The sequence below is a fragment of the Ranitomeya imitator genome, chromosome 4 (assembly GCF_032444005.1).
Source record: "Ranitomeya imitator isolate aRanImi1 chromosome 4, aRanImi1.pri, whole genome shotgun sequence".
Lineage (NCBI taxonomy): Eukaryota > Metazoa > Chordata > Amphibia > Anura > Dendrobatidae > Ranitomeya > Ranitomeya imitator.
Genome location: NC_091285.1, coordinates 504,671,381 through 504,692,292, shown reverse-complemented (window position 1 = coordinate 504,692,292; position 20,912 = coordinate 504,671,381). Strand labels below are relative to the sequence as shown.

At 43.8% G+C, this 20,912-nt stretch overlaps 1 protein-coding gene across 2 annotated transcripts in view; it reads left to right on the top strand.

Annotated features, from left to right (window-relative positions):
• The window catches only part of FBN1 (fibrillin 1), a 440,189-nt gene extending 419,557 nt beyond the window's left edge, over nucleotides 1-20,632 (top strand). For both annotated transcript variants that reach the window (XM_069766028.1, XM_069766029.1), the window contains one exon: nucleotides 19,090-20,632. In XM_069766028.1, the coding sequence (XP_069622129.1) occupies nucleotides 19,090-19,479 (390 nt within the window). In that variant the 3' untranslated portion in view covers nucleotides 19,480-20,632. The remainder of the gene's footprint in view (nucleotides 1-19,089) is intronic.
• The last annotated feature ends 280 nt before the right edge of the window (nucleotides 20,633-20,912 follow it).

Sequence of the window (20,912 nt, the reverse complement as noted above, 5' to 3'; positions counted from 1 at the left end):
ATACGGCAGAGAAAAATTGATGAAAGGTTGCAACATAGGATAGTGCGAATGGTAGATAAGCAGACCAAATCAAGGTCCAAAGAAATTCAAGCTGTCATGCAGGCTCAGTGGGCATCAGTGTCAGCATGCATCATCCGTCGACATTTGAATTAAATGAAACTCTACAGCAGGAGACCCGAGAGGACCTCACTGCTGACATATACATAAAACAGCTAGACTGCAGTTTGCCAAAATGTACATGAGTAAGCCAAAATCCTTCTTGGTAAGCGTCTTGTGAAAAAAAAAAACACCATTCAACTGTTTGCCGAAAATGGAATGAGGCGTTCAAAGAAAAGATCACAGTACCTAGTCAAAAATGGTAGCGGTCCAAAGATGTTTTGCTGCCTCTGACAATGGGTGCCTTGACTGTCTGGAAGGCACCATGAAATCTGAAGATTACCAAACGATTTTGGGTCGCAATGAGGTGTCCAATGTCAGAAAGCTGGGTTTCAATCCTACGTCATGGGTCTTCCAGCAGGACAATGACCCCAAACATACTTCAAGAAGCCCCCAGAAATGGTTGGAAACAAAGCACTAGAGAGTTCTGAAGTGGCCACCAATGAGTCACATTGAACACCTGTGGAGAGATCTTATAATTGCTGTTGGGAGAAGGCACCCTTCAAATATGATAGACCTAAAGCAATTGGTAAAAGACGAGCGCTCCAAAATTCCAGTTAAGAGGTGTAAAGCTTGTAGATGGTTATAGGAAGAGATTGATTGCAGTTATTTATTCTAAAGGTGTGCTACCACATATTAAAGGGACACTGTCACCTGAATTTGGAGGGAACAATCTTCAGCCATGGAGGCGGGGTTTTTGATTCACCCTTTCCTTACCTGCTGGCTGCATGCTGGCTGCAATATTGGATTGAAGTTCATTCTCTGTCCTCCATAGTACATGCCTGCGCAAGGCAAGATTACCTTGTGCAGGCATGTACTATGGAGGACAGAGAATAAACTTCAATCCAATATTGCAGCCAGCATGCAGCTAGCGGGTAAGGAAAGGGTGAATCAAAAACCCAAAAACCCCGCCTCCATGGCTGAAGATTGTTCCCTCCAAATTCAGGTGACAGTGTCCCATTAAGTTGAGGGTGCCAACAATTTTGTCCAGACCATTTTGGGGGTTTTGTATGAAATTATGTCCAATTTGCCTTTTTTTCTCAGTTTTTTTTGTTTTGTTCAGCGGTCATTTATGATGCATCACTAGAAGCCTTTTTTCAAGGCATTAAAAGGGCTTCTTGGTAAATGAAAACATTGCTACTGGTGTAAGATTTCTGACAAAGAAAAAGATTGTGATAATGCCAATACTATCCAGCTATAAAAGTAGATGTTCAGTAATACTTCAGCACTGAGTGCTAAACCTAAAATATCATGTTATCAGATATTTACTTTAAAGGGAATGTTTCAGAGAGGGACCTCAGCTTTTTATTTAACCGTTGACATTTTTATTAATGTCTGACAGCAGCATTTAACATATGCAGTCTTGGGGGCGCGTCACTCCATGCGCCCATCAGCATCCAGGACATGATTGCAGGTTGCCGATGGGTTGCTATGTTAACAAGGAGTCTGTTGAAGATGTCTGTGCTTGTTGCTACATACAGTTGTGGCCAAAAGTATTGACACCCCTGCAATTCTGTCAGATAATACTCAGTCTCTTCCTGAAAATGATTGCAATCACAAATTCTTTGGTATTATTAGCTTCATTTAATTTGTCTTAAATGAAAAAACACAAAAGAGAATGAAGCAAAAAGCAAAACATTGATCATTTCACACAAAACTCCAAAAATGGGCCAGACAAAAGTATTATCACCCTCAGCCTAATACTTGGTTGCACAGCCTTTAGCAAAAATAACTGCGACCAACCGCTTCCGGTAACCATCAATGAGTTTCTTACAATGCTCTGCTGGAATTTTAGACCATTCTTCTTTGGCAAACTGCTCCAGGTCCCTGATATTTGAAGGGTGCCTTCTCCAAACTGCCATTTTTAGATCTCTCCACAGGTGTTCTATGGGATTCAGGTCTGGACTCATTGCTGGCTAGTGGCCACCTTAGAAGTCTCCAGTGCTTTTTCTCAAACCATTTTCTAGTGCTTTTTGAAGTGTGTTTTGGGTCATTGTCCTGCTGGAAGACCCATGACCTCTGAGGGAGACCCAGCTTTCTCACACTGGGCCCTACATTATGCTGCAAAATTTGTTGGTAGTCTTCAGACTTCATAATGCCATGCACATGGTCAAGCAGCAAAGCAACCACAAAGCATCAGGGAACCTCCGTCATGTTTGACTGTAGGGACCATGTTCTTTTCTTTGAATGCCTCTTTTTTTCTCCTGTAAACTCTATGTTGATGCCTTTGCCCAAAAAGCTCTACTTTTGTCTCATCTGACCAGAGAACATTCTTCCAAAACGTTTTAGGCTTTTTCAGGTAAGTTTTGGCAAACTCCAGCCTGGCTTTTTTATGTCTCGGGGTAAGAAGTGGGGTCTTTCTGGGTCTCTAACCATACGGTCCCTTTTCATTCAGATGCCAACGGATATTATGGGTTGACACTTTTGTACCCTCGGACTGCAGGGCAGCTTGAACTTGTTTGGATGTTAGTCGAGGTTCTTTATCCAACATCCGCACAATCTTGCGTTGAAATCTCTTGTCAATTTTTCTTTTCCGTCCACATCTAGGGAGGTTAGCCACAGTGCCATGGGCTTTAAATTTCTTGATGACACTGCACGGTAGACACAGGAACATTCAGGTCTTTGGAGATGGACTTGTAGCCTTGAGATTGCTCATGCTTCCTCACAATTTGATTTCTCAAGACCTCAGACAGTTTTTTGGTCTTCTTTCTTTTCTCCATGCACAATGTGGTACACACAAGGACACAGGACAGAGGTTGAGTCAACTTTAATCCATGTCAACTGGCTGCAAGTGTGATTTAGTTACCGGTGCTGCTAATTACACAAATTAGAGAAGCATCACATGATTTTTCAAACAGTGCCAATACTTTTGTCCAGCCCCTTTTTTATGTTTGGTGTGGAATTATATCCAATTTGGCTTCAGGACAATTCTTTTTGTGTTTTTTCATTTAAGACAAATTAAATGAAGATAATAATAACAAAGAATTTGTGTTTGCAATCATTTTCAGAAAGAAACTGAGTATTATCTGACAGAATTGCAGGGGTGTCAATACGTTTGGCCACAACTGTAGCTCTTCGTAAACCCTGCCTGTGACCGGACTTCAAAAGAGACTGTGATTTCTGCTATATACAGAGATACTATGGCATTGCTGTATATAGCACAAGCGATCAGACGATTGTAGTTTCAAGTTCCCTAAGGGGGCTGACAAGAACAGTGAAACGTTAAAAAAAAAAACAACACAAGTTAAAATCACCCACCTTTTCCCCATCTAATATATAAAGCTGAATGTGTGTGTGTGTGTGTGTGTGTGTGTGTGTGTGTGTGTGTGTATGTCCGGGATTGGCATCTGCACCGTCGCAGCTACAGCCACAAAATTTTGCACAGTCACACGTCTGGACCCCGAGAGCGTCATAGGCTATGTTGTGAGGTGAAATTTTAACCCCGCGCGTTCCAATTCACCAAACAATTTTGCCCCTATCTACATAATGGGGAAAAAAGTGAAAGGAAAAGTGTTGGAGGCGTCGAAACTACAGCCACCAAATCTTGCACAGTCACACGTCTGGACCCTGAGAGCGTCATAGGCTATGTTGTGAGGTGAAATTTTAACCCCGTGCTTTCCAATTCACCAAACAATTTTGCCCCTATCTACATAATGGGAAAAAATGAAAGGAAAAGTGTTGGAGGCAAATTTACAGCTGCCAGATGTGAACAAGGGGGACGTAAAGAGTGAGAGCGATGGCGCCAAAGAGTATATACCGTACAGTTGCTAAGGTGGGGCCCCGACATGGGATACTCACCACACACGGGGATATGAACACACACACAAAATGCGCCACACACTACCACGTGCTTGAACACATATCACCCTCAGCACACATTTCACCACACATTCTCCAACCTCACCACATAAAAGTCGAAACACAAAAGTCGCCGCTCAAAACTCGCCACGCGCAGAACTCGCCACATGCAAAAACTAGGCTCTTGCAAAACTCGCCACAAGTGCAAAACTCACTTGCACACGCGGAAAAATTGCCACATGCAAAATTTGCCTCACACAAAACTTGCACATACTCAAAAGGCACCACACAAAACTCGCCACGCGCAAAACTCGCCATGAGCAAAACTTGCTGCACACAAGTTGCTACACTAACCTGTCACATGCAACTCGACACACAAAAAGTTGCTACACGCATGTTGCCACACAAAACTCATCTCACAAAAGTCGCTACATGCATGTAGCTACACGCAACTCAACACACACAACTTGACAAACGAAACTCGCCCTAAAACACACACAAGTCTGGTCTTATCCTTCAAAAATAAAAATCTGATTAATAAGCAGACAAACTACAACAAATGTACCATATAGGAAATACGGCAGCTGTCAGTCACATGACCTGTCTATTATGTGTATGTGTGAGCTAATATATACTGCCAGGGGGAGGGCTTCCTGTTGGCTGGGGATTTATCAGGCTGCCAATTTAGCTTACAAATACTGAGGTAAAAATACTGAGCAAATAACGTGTGAACGAGGTCTAATACAGGAGGAGATGACACACAGGTGTATACTATATACAGGAGGAGATGACACACAGATATATACTATATACAGGAGAGATGACACACAGGTATATACTATATAGAGGAGGAGATGACATACAGGTACATACTATATACAGGAGGAGATGACACACAGGTATATACTATATACAGGAGGAGATGACCTACAGGTATATACTATATACAGGGGAGATGACACACAGGTATATACTATATAGAGGAGGAGATGACACACAGGTACATACTATATACAGGAGGAGATGACACACAGGTATATACTATATACAGGAGGAGATGACACACAGGTATATACTATATACAGGAGCAGATGACCTACAGGTATATACTATATACAGGAGGAGATGACACACAGGTATATACTATATACAGGGGAGATGACACACAGATATATACTATATACAGGAGAGATGACACACAGGTATATACTATATAGAGGAGGAGATGACATACAGGTACATATATATACAGGAGGAGATGACATACAGGTATATACTATATACAGGAGGAGATGACACACAGGTATATACTATATACAGGAGCAGATGACCTACAGGTATATACTATATACAGGAGGAGATGACATACAGGTATATGCTATATATAGAAGATGACATGCAGGTATATACTATATACAGGAGGAGATGACACACAGATATATACTATATACAGGGGAGATGACACACAGGTATATACTATATACAGGAGGAGATGACATACAGGTATATACTATATATAGAAGGAGATGACATTCAGGTATATACTATATATAGGGGAGATGACACACAGCAGGTATATAATATATACAGGGGAGATGACATACAGGTATATACTATATACAGGAGATGACATACAGATGTATACTATATATAAGGGAGATGACAAACATGTATATACTGAGGTGATGAGGTGAAAATGAGAGGTGTGAGGTGAAAATTAGAGTTGAGCGACCTTGACCTTTTTAGAGTCGAGCCGGGTTTCGCGAAACCTGACTATCTCAAAAGTCGGGTCGAGTGAAATCGGCCGATTATGACTAAAGTCGGGATCGACCGAAACACGAAACCCAATGCAAGTCAATGGGGCAGCATAGTCGGCAGTGAGTAGAGGCCAGGAAAACATGTACAGAGCCCATTGTATTGGCAAAAACATCCATTCTTGCTACTGAAGCTTGTCAAGCGTAATTTACCTTATAATAATTGGAAGGCATTTGAAATTGGGGGTCATTTGGCTAAAGTTGTGGTGGGTAGGGCTGGTTCAAGTAATTAGTGGGCCCAGGAAATCTGGACCACGTCACGGCAGTGGAGCAGGGAGAGGTAAGTATTTCAACTTTGCAAGTGCTGTGAACCTGAGCAAGCAGGGGGGGCCCACTCGTTGGCATTGGCACTGGCACAGGGCCCCTCAAAGTACAGTGGTGTGTTTGCACGGCGGGGGCGCCTCCCACCGGCAGCAACACTTTTGCGTACCATGAGAGGCCCTGTGCCAGTGACGTCGCCAACTAGTATTCCTCCCCCCACCTGATGAAGGAACCTACACTTTCATCTGCACCTTCCTGTTTGTCCCCGTGTAAGGTGGTATGGTATGCGGGAAGGGGGACCTGACTTTCAGCAGGGTCACAATCTTGCAGTGTAGCGTGCACGGGAAATGTTGCGTTATGGGTCAATGTACCAGCAGACTCATCTATCACTGGCTGGGCAATGGGCAGGATGAGGAGGAAACACAGATATAGGCACAAAGAATAAAGTGGGCTAAATGCAGTTCAAAATTGGTAACACAGGACTAATCAGGGGGCATTGCAGTGGAGGACAACTGGAATGAGAGGCTGACACAGAGAGTAGGCCCAAATCAGTAAGTAGTCGAAATGCAGTTCAAAATTGGCAACAGTAGTAAACAGGCGGCACAGCTTTGTTCAGTGGAGGAGAACAGCAAGGAGTGGCAGACACCGATAGTAGGCCCCAACCCAACTAGTAGGCCAAATGCAGTCTAACATTAACAACTACTTAACGAGCGCCTGAAAACGGAATTTCAGGACAGGAAACCAGGAGAACAGCAAGGAGCGGCAGACACCGATAGTAGGCCCCAAACCAACTAGTACGCCAAATGCAGTTGTTCCGTTTAACCACAATTTAATGAGAGCCTGAAGATAGAAGTTCAGGAAAGGCAACCTGGAGAACACCTTGGAGTGGAACACACCATCTCTCTACACCCCATACCCAATTTGTAGGCCTAATGCAGCGTAGTTTCCAACAACTACTAAACGAGAGCATGATGATCGAAGCATTGGCGAGGAAACCTGGGGAACACCTTGGAGTGGAACACACCATCTCTCTACAGTGGAACACACCATCTCTCTACACCCCATACCCAATTTGTAGGCCTAATGCAGCGTAGTTTCCAACAACTACTAAACGAGAGCCGGAAGATCGAAGCTCAGGAAAGGCAACCTGGAGAACACCTTGGAGTGGAACACACCATCTCTCTACACCCCATACCCAATTTGTAGGCCCAATGCAGCGTAGTTTCCAACAACTACTAAATGAGAGCCGGAAGATCGAAGCAATGGAGAGGAAACCTGGGGAACACCTTGGAGTGTAACACATCATCTCTCTACACCCCATACCCAATTTGTAGGCCTAATGCAGCGTAGTTTCCAACAACTACTAAACGAGAGCCGGAAGATCGAAGCAATGGAGAGGAAACCTGGGGAACACCTTGGAGTGTAACACACCATCTCTCTACACCCCATACCCAATTTGTAGGCCTAATGCAGCGTAGTTTCCAACAACTACTAAACGAGAGCCGGAAGATCGAAGCAATGGAGAGGAAACCTGGGGAACACCTTGGAGTGGAACACACCATCTCTCTACAGTGGAACACACCATCTCTCTACACCCCATACCCAATTTGTAGGCCCAATGCAGCGTAGTTTCCAACAACTACTAAACGAGAGCCGGAAGATCGAAGCTCAGGAAAGGCAACCTGGGGAACACCTTGGAGTGTAACAAACCCTCTCTCTACACCACGGAAGGGCTGATTCTTAGGAAGGAAGGCTGTCGGAAAGAAGCAGGGCGCGTCCGAGGGTGATTATATTCTTATTAGGTATATACTCACCCTCGGACGCGCCCTGCTTCTTTATTTGTAATGAATGTTTATTTGCAATGTGGTTTTGACTTACTCTATTTTTTTGGTAAATAATGATTTTATTATTTTCATTGTTTTGCATCTTCTTGGCAATAATATAAAGAAGACGCGACAGGACAACACTCGGTGGATGCCATATCTGTGTTTAAAATTGAAAAAACCTTTCAGTTAACTACTTGCAGGAGAAAGTTATTGTAGCTGGTGGCCATTTTTAGTACTGTACCAGATTTTTGTTGTATGTGTTTGTTTTTAATGTTAAAATGTCTGCATTTGATATCTCTCCAGTATTTTCTTTTTTATAAGCAAAATACTTATTTTTATATTTTCTGATGTTGGTTCCAGGGGTACACGGGCAGCAGTGGTGTGGTCAGTGGAGGCCTAGTGGAAGGAGTGACCGCAGACAGGCATCGAAGGCCTAAAATAATAACACATGGCTGTAGGCAATTTTAAATTGGTTCCAGGGGTACACGGGCAGCAGTGGTGTGGTCAGTGGAGTCCTAGTGGAAGTAGTGACCGCAGACAGGCATCGAAGGCCTAAAATAATAACACATGGCTGTAGGCAATTTTAAATTGGTTCCAGGGGTACACGGGCAGCAGTGGTGTGGTCAGTGGAGGCCTAGTGGAAGGAGTGACCGCAGACAGGCATCGAAGGCCTAAAATAATAACACATGGCTGTAGGCAATTTTAAATTGGTTCCAGGGGTACACGGGCAGCAGTGGTGTGGTCAGTGGAGGCCTAGTGGAAGGAGTGACCGCAGACAGGCATCGTAGGCCTAAAATAATAACACATGGCTGTAGGCAATTTTAAATTGGTTACAGGGGTACACGGGCAGCAGTGCCCTGGTCAGTGTAGTAGTAGTAGAAAGAATGGACCGCAGACAGGCATCGAAGGCCTAAAATAAAAAAATTGGGCTGGCTGTAGGCAATTTTAAATTGGTTCCAGGGGTACACGGGCAGCAGTGGTGTGGTCAGTGGAGGCCTAGTGGAAGGAGTGACCGCAGACAGGCATCGAAGGCCTAAAATAATAACACATGGCTGTAGGCAATTTTAAATTGGTTCCAGGGGTACACGGGCAGCAGTGGTGTGGTCAGTGGAGGCCTAGTGGAAGGAGTCACCGCAGACAGGCATCGAAGGCCTAAAATAATAACACATGGCTGTAGGCAATTTTAAATTGGTTCCAGGGGTACACGGGCAGCTGTGGTGTGGTCAGTGGAGGCCTAGTGGAAGGAGTCACTGCAGACAGGCATCGAAGGCCTAAAATAATAACACATGGCTGTAGGCAATTTTAAATTGGTTACAGGGGTACACGGGCAGCAGTGGTGTGGTCAGTGGAGGCCTAGTGGAAGGAGTCACCGCAGACAGGCATCGAAGGCCTAAAATAATAACACATGGCTGTAGGCAATTTTAAATTGGTTACAGGGGTACACGGGCAGCAGTGGTGTGGTCAGTGGAGGCCTAGTGGAAGGAGTGACCACAGACAGGCATCGAAGGCCTAACATAACAAAAATGTCAATACAATGGTATTGTCAGTGGCAGGCATTGAAGGATGTCAGCGCATAGACTAAACATTGGTGGAGCTGTGAGATAATTTTGCAAGTGGTAGAGCACTGTTTGAGCTGGGGTGGGGGGAAACTGTCTTGTGGCCGGCGGTACAGGCCCAGGGCCCCTCATATTACAACGGTGTGTCTGACGTTGGGTGCGCACCACCACCGCCAGAGACACTTTATTGTACTAGGAGGGACCCAGTGGCAGTGCCGTCGACCAAAAGCGGGCTCACCCACCTCTTCAGACAAACTGCACTCTCACGGGTGCTGTCGCCAAGTGTCGATACCACGGCCCCGTGTGGGGAGTTTGGCCATTTAGTGAGATGTAAACATGTCGTATGCTGGACAATCAGGTGCAGAAAATTACGAGATTGGAAAAGGCATTCAGAATAGTCCACAGGCAAGACCTTTTCATAGGAAAGCTAGGTGTCAGCCGGGCAAGGTGGGGCAAAAGATTTCGAAATCCAGTTGTGGTTCATTTTAATGAAGGTTAGATCATCTACATTTTGGGTAGCCAGACGAGTCCTTTTTTCTGTTAGTATTGAACCTGCAGCACTGAATACTCTTTCTGATAGGACACTAGCTGCCGGGCAAGCAAGCTCCTGCAATGCATATTCTGCCAATTCTGGCCAGGTGTCTAATTTTGATGCCCAGTAATCAAATGGGAATGACGGTTGAGGGAGAACATCGATAAGGGATGAAAAATAGTTTGTAACCATACTGGACAAATGTTGTCTCCTGTCACTTTGAATTGATGCTGCAGTACCTGTCCTGTCTGCGGTCATAGCAAAATCACTCCACAACCTGGTCAGAAAACCCCTCTGGCCAACGCCACTTCTGATTTCTGCCCCTCTAACTCCTCTGGTCTGCTGGCCCCTGCAGCTCGTGTGAGAACGATCACGGGCGCTGTGTGCAGGGAATGCCAGAAGTAAACGGTCAACAAGAGTTGATTGTTTGGTTGCTAATATTAGTTCCAAGTTCTCATGTGGCATTATATTTTGCAATTTGCCTTTATAGCGAGGATCAAGGAGGCAGGCCAACCAGTAATCGTCATCATTCATCATTTTAGTTATGCGTGTGTCCCTTTTGAGGATACGTAAGGCATAATCCGCCATGTGGGCCAAAGTTCCAGTTCTCAAATCTGCGGTTGTGCTTGGTTGAGGGGCAGTTTCAGGCAAATCCACGTCACTTGTGTCCCTCAAAAAACCAGAACCCGGCCTTGCCGCGCCACCAATTTCCAGTGGCCCCGGAAAAGCTTCCTCATTAAAAATATAATCATCCCCATCATCCTCCTCGTCCTCCTCTTCGCCCGCTACCTCGTCCTGTACACTGCCCTGGCCAGACAATGGCTGACTGTCATCAAGGCTTTCCTCTTCCTCAGCTGCAGACGCCTGATCCTTTATGTGCGTCAAACTTTGCATCAGCAGACGCATTAGGGGGATGCTCATGCTTATTATGGCGTTGTCTGCACTAACCAGCTGTGTGCATTCCTCAAAACACTGAAGGACTTGACACATGTCTTGAATCTTCGACCACTGCACACCTGACAACTCCATGTCTGCCATCCTACTGCCTGCCCGTGTATGTGTATCCTCCCACAAAAACATAACAGCCCGCCTCTGTTCACACAGTCTCTGAAGCATGTGCAGTGTTGAGTTCCACCTTGTTGCAACGTCTATGATTAGGCGATGCTGGGGAAGGTTCAAAGAACGCTGATAGGTCTGCATACGGCTGGAGTGTACGGGCGAACGGCGGATATGTGAGCAAAGTCCACGCACTTTGAGGAGCAGGTCGGATAACCCCGGATAACTTTTCAGGAAGCACTGCACCACCAGGTTTAAGGTGTGAGCCAGGCAAGGAATGTGTTTCAGTTGGGAAAGGGAGATGGCAGCCATGAAATTCCTTCCGTTATCACTCACTACCTTGCCTGCCTCAAGATCTACAGTGCCCAGCCACGACTGCATTTCTTTCTGCAAGAACTCGGACAGAACTTCCGCGGTGTGTCTGTTGTCGCCCAAACACTTCATAGCCAATACAGCCTGCTGACGTTTGCCAGTAGCTGCCCCATAATGGGAGACCTGGTGTGCAACAGTGGCAGCTGCGGATGGAGTGGTTGTGCGACTGCGGTCTGTGGACGAGCTCTCGCTTCTGCAGGAGGACGAAGAGGAGGAGGAGGGGGTGCGAACGGCTACAGCCAATTGTTTCCTAGACCGTGGGCTAGGCAGAACTGTCCCAAACTTGCTGTCCCCTGTGGACCCTGCATCCACCACATTTACCCAGTGTGCCGTGATGGACACGTAACGTCCCTGGCCATGCCTACTGGTCCATGCATCTGTTGTCAGGTGCACCTTTGTGCTCACAGATTGCCTGAGTGCATGGACGATGCGCTCTTTAACATGCTGGTGGAGGGCTGGGATGGCTTTTCTGGAAAAAAAGTGTCGACTGGGTAGCTCGTAGCGTGGTACAGCGTAGTCCATCAGGGCTTTGAAAGCTTCGCTTTCAACTAACCGGTAGGGCATCATCTCTAACGAGATTAGTCTAGCTATGTGTGCGTTCAAACCCTGTGTACGCGGATGCGAGGCTAAGTACTTCCTTTTTCTAACCATAGTCTCATGTAGGGTGAGCTGGACTGGAGAGCTGGAGATCGTGGAACTAGCGGGGGTGCCGGTGGACATGGCAGACTGAGAGACGGTGGGAGATGGTATTGTTGCCACCGGTGCCCTAGATGCAGTGTTTCCTACTACGAAACTGGTGATTCCCTGACCCTGACTGCTTTGGCCTGGCAAAGAAACCTGCACAGATACTGCAGGTGGTGCGGAAAATGGTGGCCCTACACTGCCGGAAGGGATGTTGCGTTGCTGACTAGCTTCATTGGCCGAGGGTGCTACAACCTTAAGGGACGTTTGGTAGTTAGTCCAGGCTTGCAAATGCATGGTGGTTAAATGTCTATGCATGCAACTTGTATTGAGACTTTTCAGATTCTGTCCTCTGCTTAAGGTAGTTGAACATTTTTGACAGATGACTTTGCGCTGATCAATTGGATGTTGTTTAAAAAAATGCCAGACTGCACTCTTTCTAGCATCGGATACCTTTTCAGGCATTGCAGACTGAGCTTTAACCGGATGGCCACGCTGTCCTCCAACAGGTTTTGGCTTTGCCACGCGTTTTGGGCAAGATACGGGCCCGGCAGATGGAACCTGTTGCGATGTTGATGCCTGCTGCGGCCCCTCCTCCTCCGCTTCAGAACTGCTGCCGCCTGCACCCTGTTCCCCTAATGGCTGCCAATCGGGGTCAAGAACTGGGTCATCTATTACCTCTTCTTGTAGCTCGTGTGCAACTTCGTCTGTGTCACCGTGTCGGTCGGTGGTATAGCGTTCGTGATGGGGCAACATAGTCTCATCAGGGTCTGATTCTTGATCAGCACCCTGCGAGGGCAATGTTGTGGTCTGAGTCAAAGGACCAGCATAGTAGTCTGGCTGTGGCTGTGCATCAGTGCACTCCATGTCAGATTCAACTTGTAATGGGCATGGACTGTTAACTGCTTCACTTTCTAAGCCAGGGACGGTATGTGTAAAGAGCTCCATGGAGTAACCCGTTGTGTCGCCTGCTGCATTCTTCTCTGCTGTTGTTTTTGCTGAAGAGGACAAGGAAGCGACTTGTCCCTGACCGTGAACATCCACTAACGACGCGCTGCTTTGACATTTACCAGTTTCACGAGAGGAGGCAAAAGAGCTAGAGGCTGAGTCAGCAAGATAAGCCAAAACTTGCTCTTGCTGCTCCGGCTTTAAAAGCGGTTTTCCTACTCCCAGAAAAGGGAGCGTTCGAGGCCTTGTGTAGCCAGACGACGAACCTGGCTCCACAGCTCCAGACTTAGGTGCAATATTTTTTTTCCCACGACCAGCTGATGCTCCACCACTACCACTACCCTCATTACCAGCTGACAATGAACGCCCCCGGCCACGACCTCTTCCACCAGACTTCCTCATTGTTTTAAAAACGTAAACAAACTAACGGTATTTGTTGCTGTCACACAAATTACACGGTGAGCTATAACTTCAGTATGATTTAGCTACCCCTTTACAGGTGAGTGAGACCACAACGAAAATCAGGCACAATGTTACACACTCTGTTGTTGGTGGCAACAAATGAGAGAGATGCCACACACGCAGGACTGTCACTGAAGCACAAATGTAAATATTAATCTCCCACTGATTTGTTTTTTTTTTTTTTTTTAAGGGAGACTTTAGGAAAAAAAAATAGAATAAAATGATTTTTTCAGGAAGAATTTAGAAACCAAAGAAAATAAAATGATTTTTTCAGGGAGAATTTAGAAAACAAATAAAACAAAAAAAGGCTTTCTATGGCCCACTGAGTCAGAGATGACGCACACAGGAGTCAGGAGTGGCACACAAGCCCAGAGGCCAATATTTATCTCCCACTGATTGATGTAGTGATTTTTTCAGGTAGATTTTGGAACCCAAATCAAGCTAAAAAAATAATAGGCTTTCTATGGCCCACAACTGGAGAGAGAGAGAGAGATGGCACACCCAGGAGTCAAGACTGGCACACAAGCAGAAAGGGCAATATTAATCTCCCACTGATTTGTTTTTTTTTTTTTTTTTTTCAGGGAGACTTTAGGAAAAAAAAAAAATAGAATAAAATGATTTTTTCAGGAAGAATTTAGAAACCAAAGAAAATAAAATGATTTTTTCAGGGAGAATTTAGAAAACAAATAAAACAAAAAAAGGCTTTCTATGGCCCACTGAGTGAGAGATGACGCACACAGGAGTCAGGAGTGGCACACAAGCCCAGAGGCCAATATTTATCTCCCACTTTTTTTTTTTTGTTCCAGGGAAAATTTATAAACCCAATAAAAAAAATAATAAATAGGCTTTCTATGGCCCACTATCTGAGAGACAGAGAGAGATGGCACGCTTAGGACTGGCACACAAGCCCAAAGGCCAATATTAATCTCCCTTTTTTTTTAAGGGAGAATTTATAAAATAAAAAAAAAATAAATAAATAGGCTTTCTATGGCCCACTATTTGTGAGAGAGATGGCACGCTCAGGACTGGCACACAAGCCCAGAGGCCAATATTAATCTCCCACTTTTTTTTTTTTTTTTCCAGGGAAAATTTATAAACCCAATAAAAAAATAAAAAAATAAATAGGCTTTCTATGGCCCACTATCTGAGAGAGAGAGATGGCACGCTTAGGACTGGCACACAAGCCCAAAGGCCAATATTAATCTCCCACTGATTGATTTATTGATTTTTTCAGGTAGATTTTAGAACCAAAATCAAGCAAAAAAATAAATAGGCTTTCTATGGCCCACTGAGTGAGTGATGATGCACACAGGAGTCAAGAGTGGCACACAAGCCCTGAGGCCAATATTTTTCTCCCACTGATTGATGTAGTGATTTTTTCAGGTAGATTTTATAACCCAAATCAAGCAAAAAAATAAATAGGCTTTCTATGGCCCACTGAGTGAGAGATGACACAGACAGGGATGGCACTCTAGCAGAAATGTCAATCTTAATCTCCCACAAAAAAAAAAAAAAAAAACAGGGAGTGTCCTTCAATTACTATCTCCCTGCAGTAATCTCAGCCAGGTATGGCAGGCAGCAATAAGGAGTGGACTGATGCACAAATTAAATAAAAAGTGTGTACAAACCAAAAAGATAGCTGTGCAGAAAGGAAGGAACAAGAGGATTTGTGCTTTGAAAAAAGCAGTTGGTTTGCACAGCGGCGTACACACAGCAATGCAGCTATCAGGGAGCCTTCTAGGGCAGCCCAATGAGCTACAGCGCTGAGGGGGAAAAAAAAAAAAATGTAGCTTCCACTGTCCCTGCACACCGAAGGTGGTGTTGGGCAGTGGAAATCGCTACAGCACAAGCGGTTTGGTGGTTAATGGACCCTGCCTAACGCTATCCCTGCTTCTGACGAAGCGGCAGCAACCTCTCCCTAAGCTCAGATCAGCAGCAGTAACATGGCGGTCGGCGGGAACTCCCCTTTATAGCCCCTGTGACGCCGCAGACAGCAAGCCAATCACTGCAATGCCCTTCTCTAAGATGGTGGGGACCAGGACCTATGTCATCACGCTGCCCACACTCTGCGTTTACCTTCATTGGCTGAGAAATGGCGCTTTTCGCGTCATTGAAACGCGACTTTGGCGCGAAAGTCGCGTACCGCATGGCCGACCCCGCACAGGGGTCGGATCGGGTTTCATGAAACCCGACTTTGCCAAAAGTCGGCGACTTTTGAAAATGAATGACCCGTTTCGCTCAACCCTAGTGAAAATGAAAAGGTGTGAGTGCAAAATGAGAGGAGTGAGGAAAAATAATGGAGTGATCAGAAAATGACAGATGTGAGGTTGAAATGACAAGTGTTAGGGGGGAATGAGAGGAGTGAGGGAGAAAATGAGAGATGTGAGGGAGAAAATGAGAGATGTGAGGGGGAAAATGAAAGATGTGATTGGGAAAATGAGAGGCGTGATGGGAAAATAAGAGAAGTGAGGTGCTATAACTAACCACCGATATTTACTATGCCCAGGCAACGCCGGGCTCTTCAGCTAGTTAAAATTAAAGATATAAAAAAAGAAAAAAAAGAAAATACACATATAAGGTATTGCCGTGTTAGAAAATTCCAATCTATCAAAATATAAATATACATTTTTTTGTCACTGCAATTCCACAAAAAATGATGTAACAAGTGATCATAACAACCCATCTATGCCAAAATAGTATTAATAAAAACATAATCTCGCCCCTCCAAAAAAATAAGCCATCACACAGCTCTATCCACTGAAAATTAAAACGTTCTGTTTTCCTGGGAAATGGCAACATAGCCCCGAAAACCTTTTTTTTTTTGCAAACTTCAGTTTTTTTTAAATTATTTTAGTAGTGAAAAAAAAATCAGGACATATTTGGCATCACCGTATCCATAAATTCATTAAAAAAAAAATCAGTTTGAAGATGGCACCGTATGCGCATGCACAATAGCAGCTATTGGTGATCCGATAGCTGCTACTGCGCAGGTGCCAGTGGCATCATCTTACTAGAGAAAATAAATTGCCTCTTTCAAAATGGCCCCACCGGTGACTGCACAGTAGCATCTATGGGATCACTGATAAATGCTACTTCGCATCTTAGTGGTGACAGCTTTTTCCTTTTCTCTAGCAAGATGGCACCACCGTCATCTGCACAGTAGCAGCTAACGGAGATTCGATAGATGCTAATGCACAGGTGCAGCCGGTGCCATCTTAGTGGAGGCAAATTTTTTCTTTCCTCTAGCAAGATGGCGCCACTGACACCTGCACAGTAGCAGCTATTGGCGATCAGATAGATGCTACTGCGCAGGTGTCGGCGGCACCATCTTGGACAAGGCATTTTTTTTCTTCTCTAGCAAGATGGCCATTTTCAAACTGATTTTTTTTAAATGAATTTATAGATACAATCAAAAGGAATAATTAAATGCACATTATAGATGCAATCATGGTGCACGGAAGGCGCTGCCGCCAGCCTGCAGGAGTTTTTTTTTAAATATATATATATTTAATATTCATTATAGAAATTAGGGGTCAGGTCACTGAGGGATCAGTGACCTGTCAGAAGCCATGCTGGTGAATACCTAATCAGAGCACCACATGAAGACCCCCTCACATGCCACCCCAGAGCACGAGCATATCATTAAAGGGAATCTGTCACCCCGTTTTTTCAAGAAGAGCTAAAAATAGCGTTAAATAGGGGCAGAGCTGGGATTTACATTAGTGTATTTTGGAGCCTTTATTCCCCACCTATGCTGCCGAAATACCTTTGTAAAGTCGCCGTTTTGGGCTGTCACTCACGCTGGTCAGGTCATATGGGCGTGGTGACGGTGACAGCGCTGTTTCTCCCCCAGATCTCCGTTGGTGGCGTAGTGGTGTGCGCATGTCCAAGTGGCGAATCCACTGCGCAGCTTCAAGGAAAATAGCGCGATCTGCGCTATTCAGGCATTTATCGTGGGCGCGGCCATCTTTGTGAGGCCGCACGTGCGCAGATGGTTCTTCTCGGCTTCCCGGGGCTTCAGGAAAATGGCCGCGGGATGCCGCGTGTGCGCAGATGGAGATCGCGGCGGCCATTTTCCTGCAGCCGAGATGCGAACATGCGTACATAAGTAGAGAAGGAAGCAAAATCCTAGTTATTTGGAGAGTACTGATTGTGCCACTTTGAATAAGCTGCAGTATTCATATTTGGCCATCTTTAAGTCTTTGTAGAAGTCAAGATAACCTTCATACTATAGCCTGTTGTATCAAATACATAAACAAAATTGTTCTCAGCATAAATAAGTACACCCCCTTTAAAAGTAATATTTTAATCAATATCTCACTGACCACAAGAACAATTTCATAAAATTTTGACAAGACTGAGTTTCATACAATATTTTTTAACCCACAGCATGGAAAGAACTTTTATTAGTCTTCAGTTTTACTCAAATTAGTCAGTGCAAAAATAAATACACCCCACATCAAAAACTACTACATCTAGTATGTTGTATGACCTCTTTTAGAGCCTGGATGCTGGATGGAGAGTGATGCTCAACTTGTCTCTTCAGAATTCCCCATAGGTGATTGATTGGGCTCAGATTAGCAGACCCTGTTTTTCTAAACAAATACAGCATATGTGTTTTTGATCATTGTCACGTTGGGAAAGTGCACATCTACCAAGGGCACAGGGTGATGGTAGCATCTTCTCTTTCAATAGAGAGCAATATATTTGTGAATACATGATACCATCAATGAAATGTAGCTCCCCGACACCAGGAGCACTCATGTTTCCCTTTTTAAATACAGTGCCAAATGTTTAACTGTAGGCATCATGCATTTAGAAACATTCATGGTGCCTACAGTGAAACATGGTGGTGGCAGTGTCCTTGTAAGGGGCTACATGAGTGCTGCTGGTGTTGAGGAGCTACATTTCATTGATGGTATCATGAATTCACAAACTTTCGCATGATAAGCCAAATACTGTCCAGTGGGATGAGAATTTTGATAAAATAATGAAAGAACATTTAATTACCTGTTAAATCCTCTGATGGTCCCATCCTCCCCGCTAGCCTTTGTTTACATTACTGCATTGATGACATCACGTCGACACTGGCAACTGCTGAAGCTGATCATTGCCCTTGGTGGTGTTTTATACTGTAAACTTCAGCATCCAGACAGAAGCATTCATTGGTAGATTCAGTAACATGTTTAGACGGGACTCCAGAATTGCAGCCGCGTAAACAAAGACTATCAGGGAGGAGAGGAGGAGAATGTAACAGATACATAGAGGTTTTTTTTTTTTACATTTTTCAATCACATTTTGCGCCATTAGTCAATTTTTTACAAATTTGGAAGACTCCTTTAATGTTGTTGGCCACAAAAATGTCAACGGAGATGGTAGTTGAGTGCAGGAAAAGGTAATTAAAGCTTTGTTTACACTGGTTCCATCACTTCTGTGACAGATCTTTTTGAAATAGATACATTCTATTCACGTCTGTTTTTTTTACTGGCCTGCATAGTAGAGCAGACTACTATTTTACCATCAAAGGGAAATGAGAATACAAAAGGATGCAATCAAACTCAGTATGAACAGAGGTAAAGATGATTATATATGTACAAAATTTTACTGATTCATTTTTTTTCTTTTAGGAGAAACTTGAGTTGGAAACCCTTGTTAACCTCGCAAGTTGGGACCTTGAAAAAACAACAATTCTTTCTTTTAACATTTCCCATTTAAACACCAGAGACCGTATTCTTGAGCTCACTCCAGCTCTCACAACATTGCAACATCACAACAGATATGTAATAGACTCTGGAAATGAAGACGGCTTATTCAGGCTCAATCAAAAAGATGGAGTCAGTTACCTGCATCTGACCAAGAAGAAGCCAGTCTCCGGAGTCTTTGACCTAGAAATTAGCAGCTTTCCTCTTTTTAAGGAGAAAGAGCTTATCCAGCTTGAAGATAAACACGACAGAGACTACCTCACTGGTGAACTGGGTGACATTCTTAAAATGAAAATTAAGATCTTACTTCATTAATTGCCAAACCAAAGAACAGCAAAAACCAAAGATTTTTAAGTAGAAGTGAATGTTCCTTGCCCAATTTCACTGATTTCTCATAGCTTTGGTACAAACCTTTCAAAAAATGTTTTTCTATGAATAAAAAGCACTTTCTTCTCATGACATATGCAAGGTACAGGATGATTATCCCAGCTCAACACAACCACTTTCTCAGGCTTCTTACATAGTATATAGCTGAGCTACCTTCATATGGTGAATGCGCCAATTGTAAACTTGGAGACCTTATTGAATGGAAGTCGGCCTTTGATGCTGAAGTGTTTGATAATTTCAGCAGAGGTACATTGAAGTTGTTCTTGTGTTGGACTTCTCTGGTTTGTAAGTTCAAAGTTTTCCATGCCACCTAAACTCACTAAGCCAGACATTTATGATACCTTTTTTTGGTGCTAGTAACTTTTTCAAAACATTTTGTATGAATGCACTGTAATATGTACACATTTTTAGAAATCAACCATTATTCTGTCTAAACTTGTTAAATTTTACAAACTCAACCAAAGTTAGCTATAGTTTATCTCAATTATCTCTATATGCCATGTAAATGACATGTGTGTATACTGTAATCAAGCTTTTATTTATCCTTGGAGCAATTGTAAACTAGATAGAAAACCTAAAATGTTTTTAGGTTTTTATTTTTAACGGTGCTTATAAAGACCAACTACTTGTATACGGAAGCCTAGTGGTGCCATTTCTGAAACTAGGTGAATGCACTGAGGTCAGATGACCATATGGGCTTATCAGAAAAAGATCAGTGCCATCCTACAATATATGACATACATTGCACATTGTAAGTACCCAACGGCATTCCTATGAAGGGCTCAGTGATCCAGATGCCACAATAAAACAGTAGTTTTGTGTTACGTCACAGATTTGTTACATTGTTCATTCAAACCAAAGTAGTTACGTTACATTATACTGTTACAATCATACAACAATTACTGTATGTTTAGTTTAATGTTGGCAGGAGGACCATGACAGTATGCTTTCCTGTAATGTCCTGTGGTACTCGGTTTTATGTAACTAAAATGAAACATCTGGTTTTCATCTTTGTGAAGTAAAAATTCTCATAAATTTACAGAATAAATCAGCAGCCAATCTACTGCTGTAAATGTTACAATGTGAATGTCTGAGGTTGATTCTTATGGAGTCTTTCATGCATTTTTCAACGGAACATTAATACGGACTAATGTCTCGCCAAGCCTGGTGTCAAGTTACTAAATCATGCAAAATCTCAAATTCTTGACACTCATACTTAATTCTATATTTCCATGTGGACTTATTTTTTTTTTTTGCCAGGGGATTTTATGACTTCATCTTTGTATCTACCGTATATTGTGTCTGATTGATTTGCATAATATTACCGTACATCATGCATTAAGTGGTAAGTACAGCTTTTT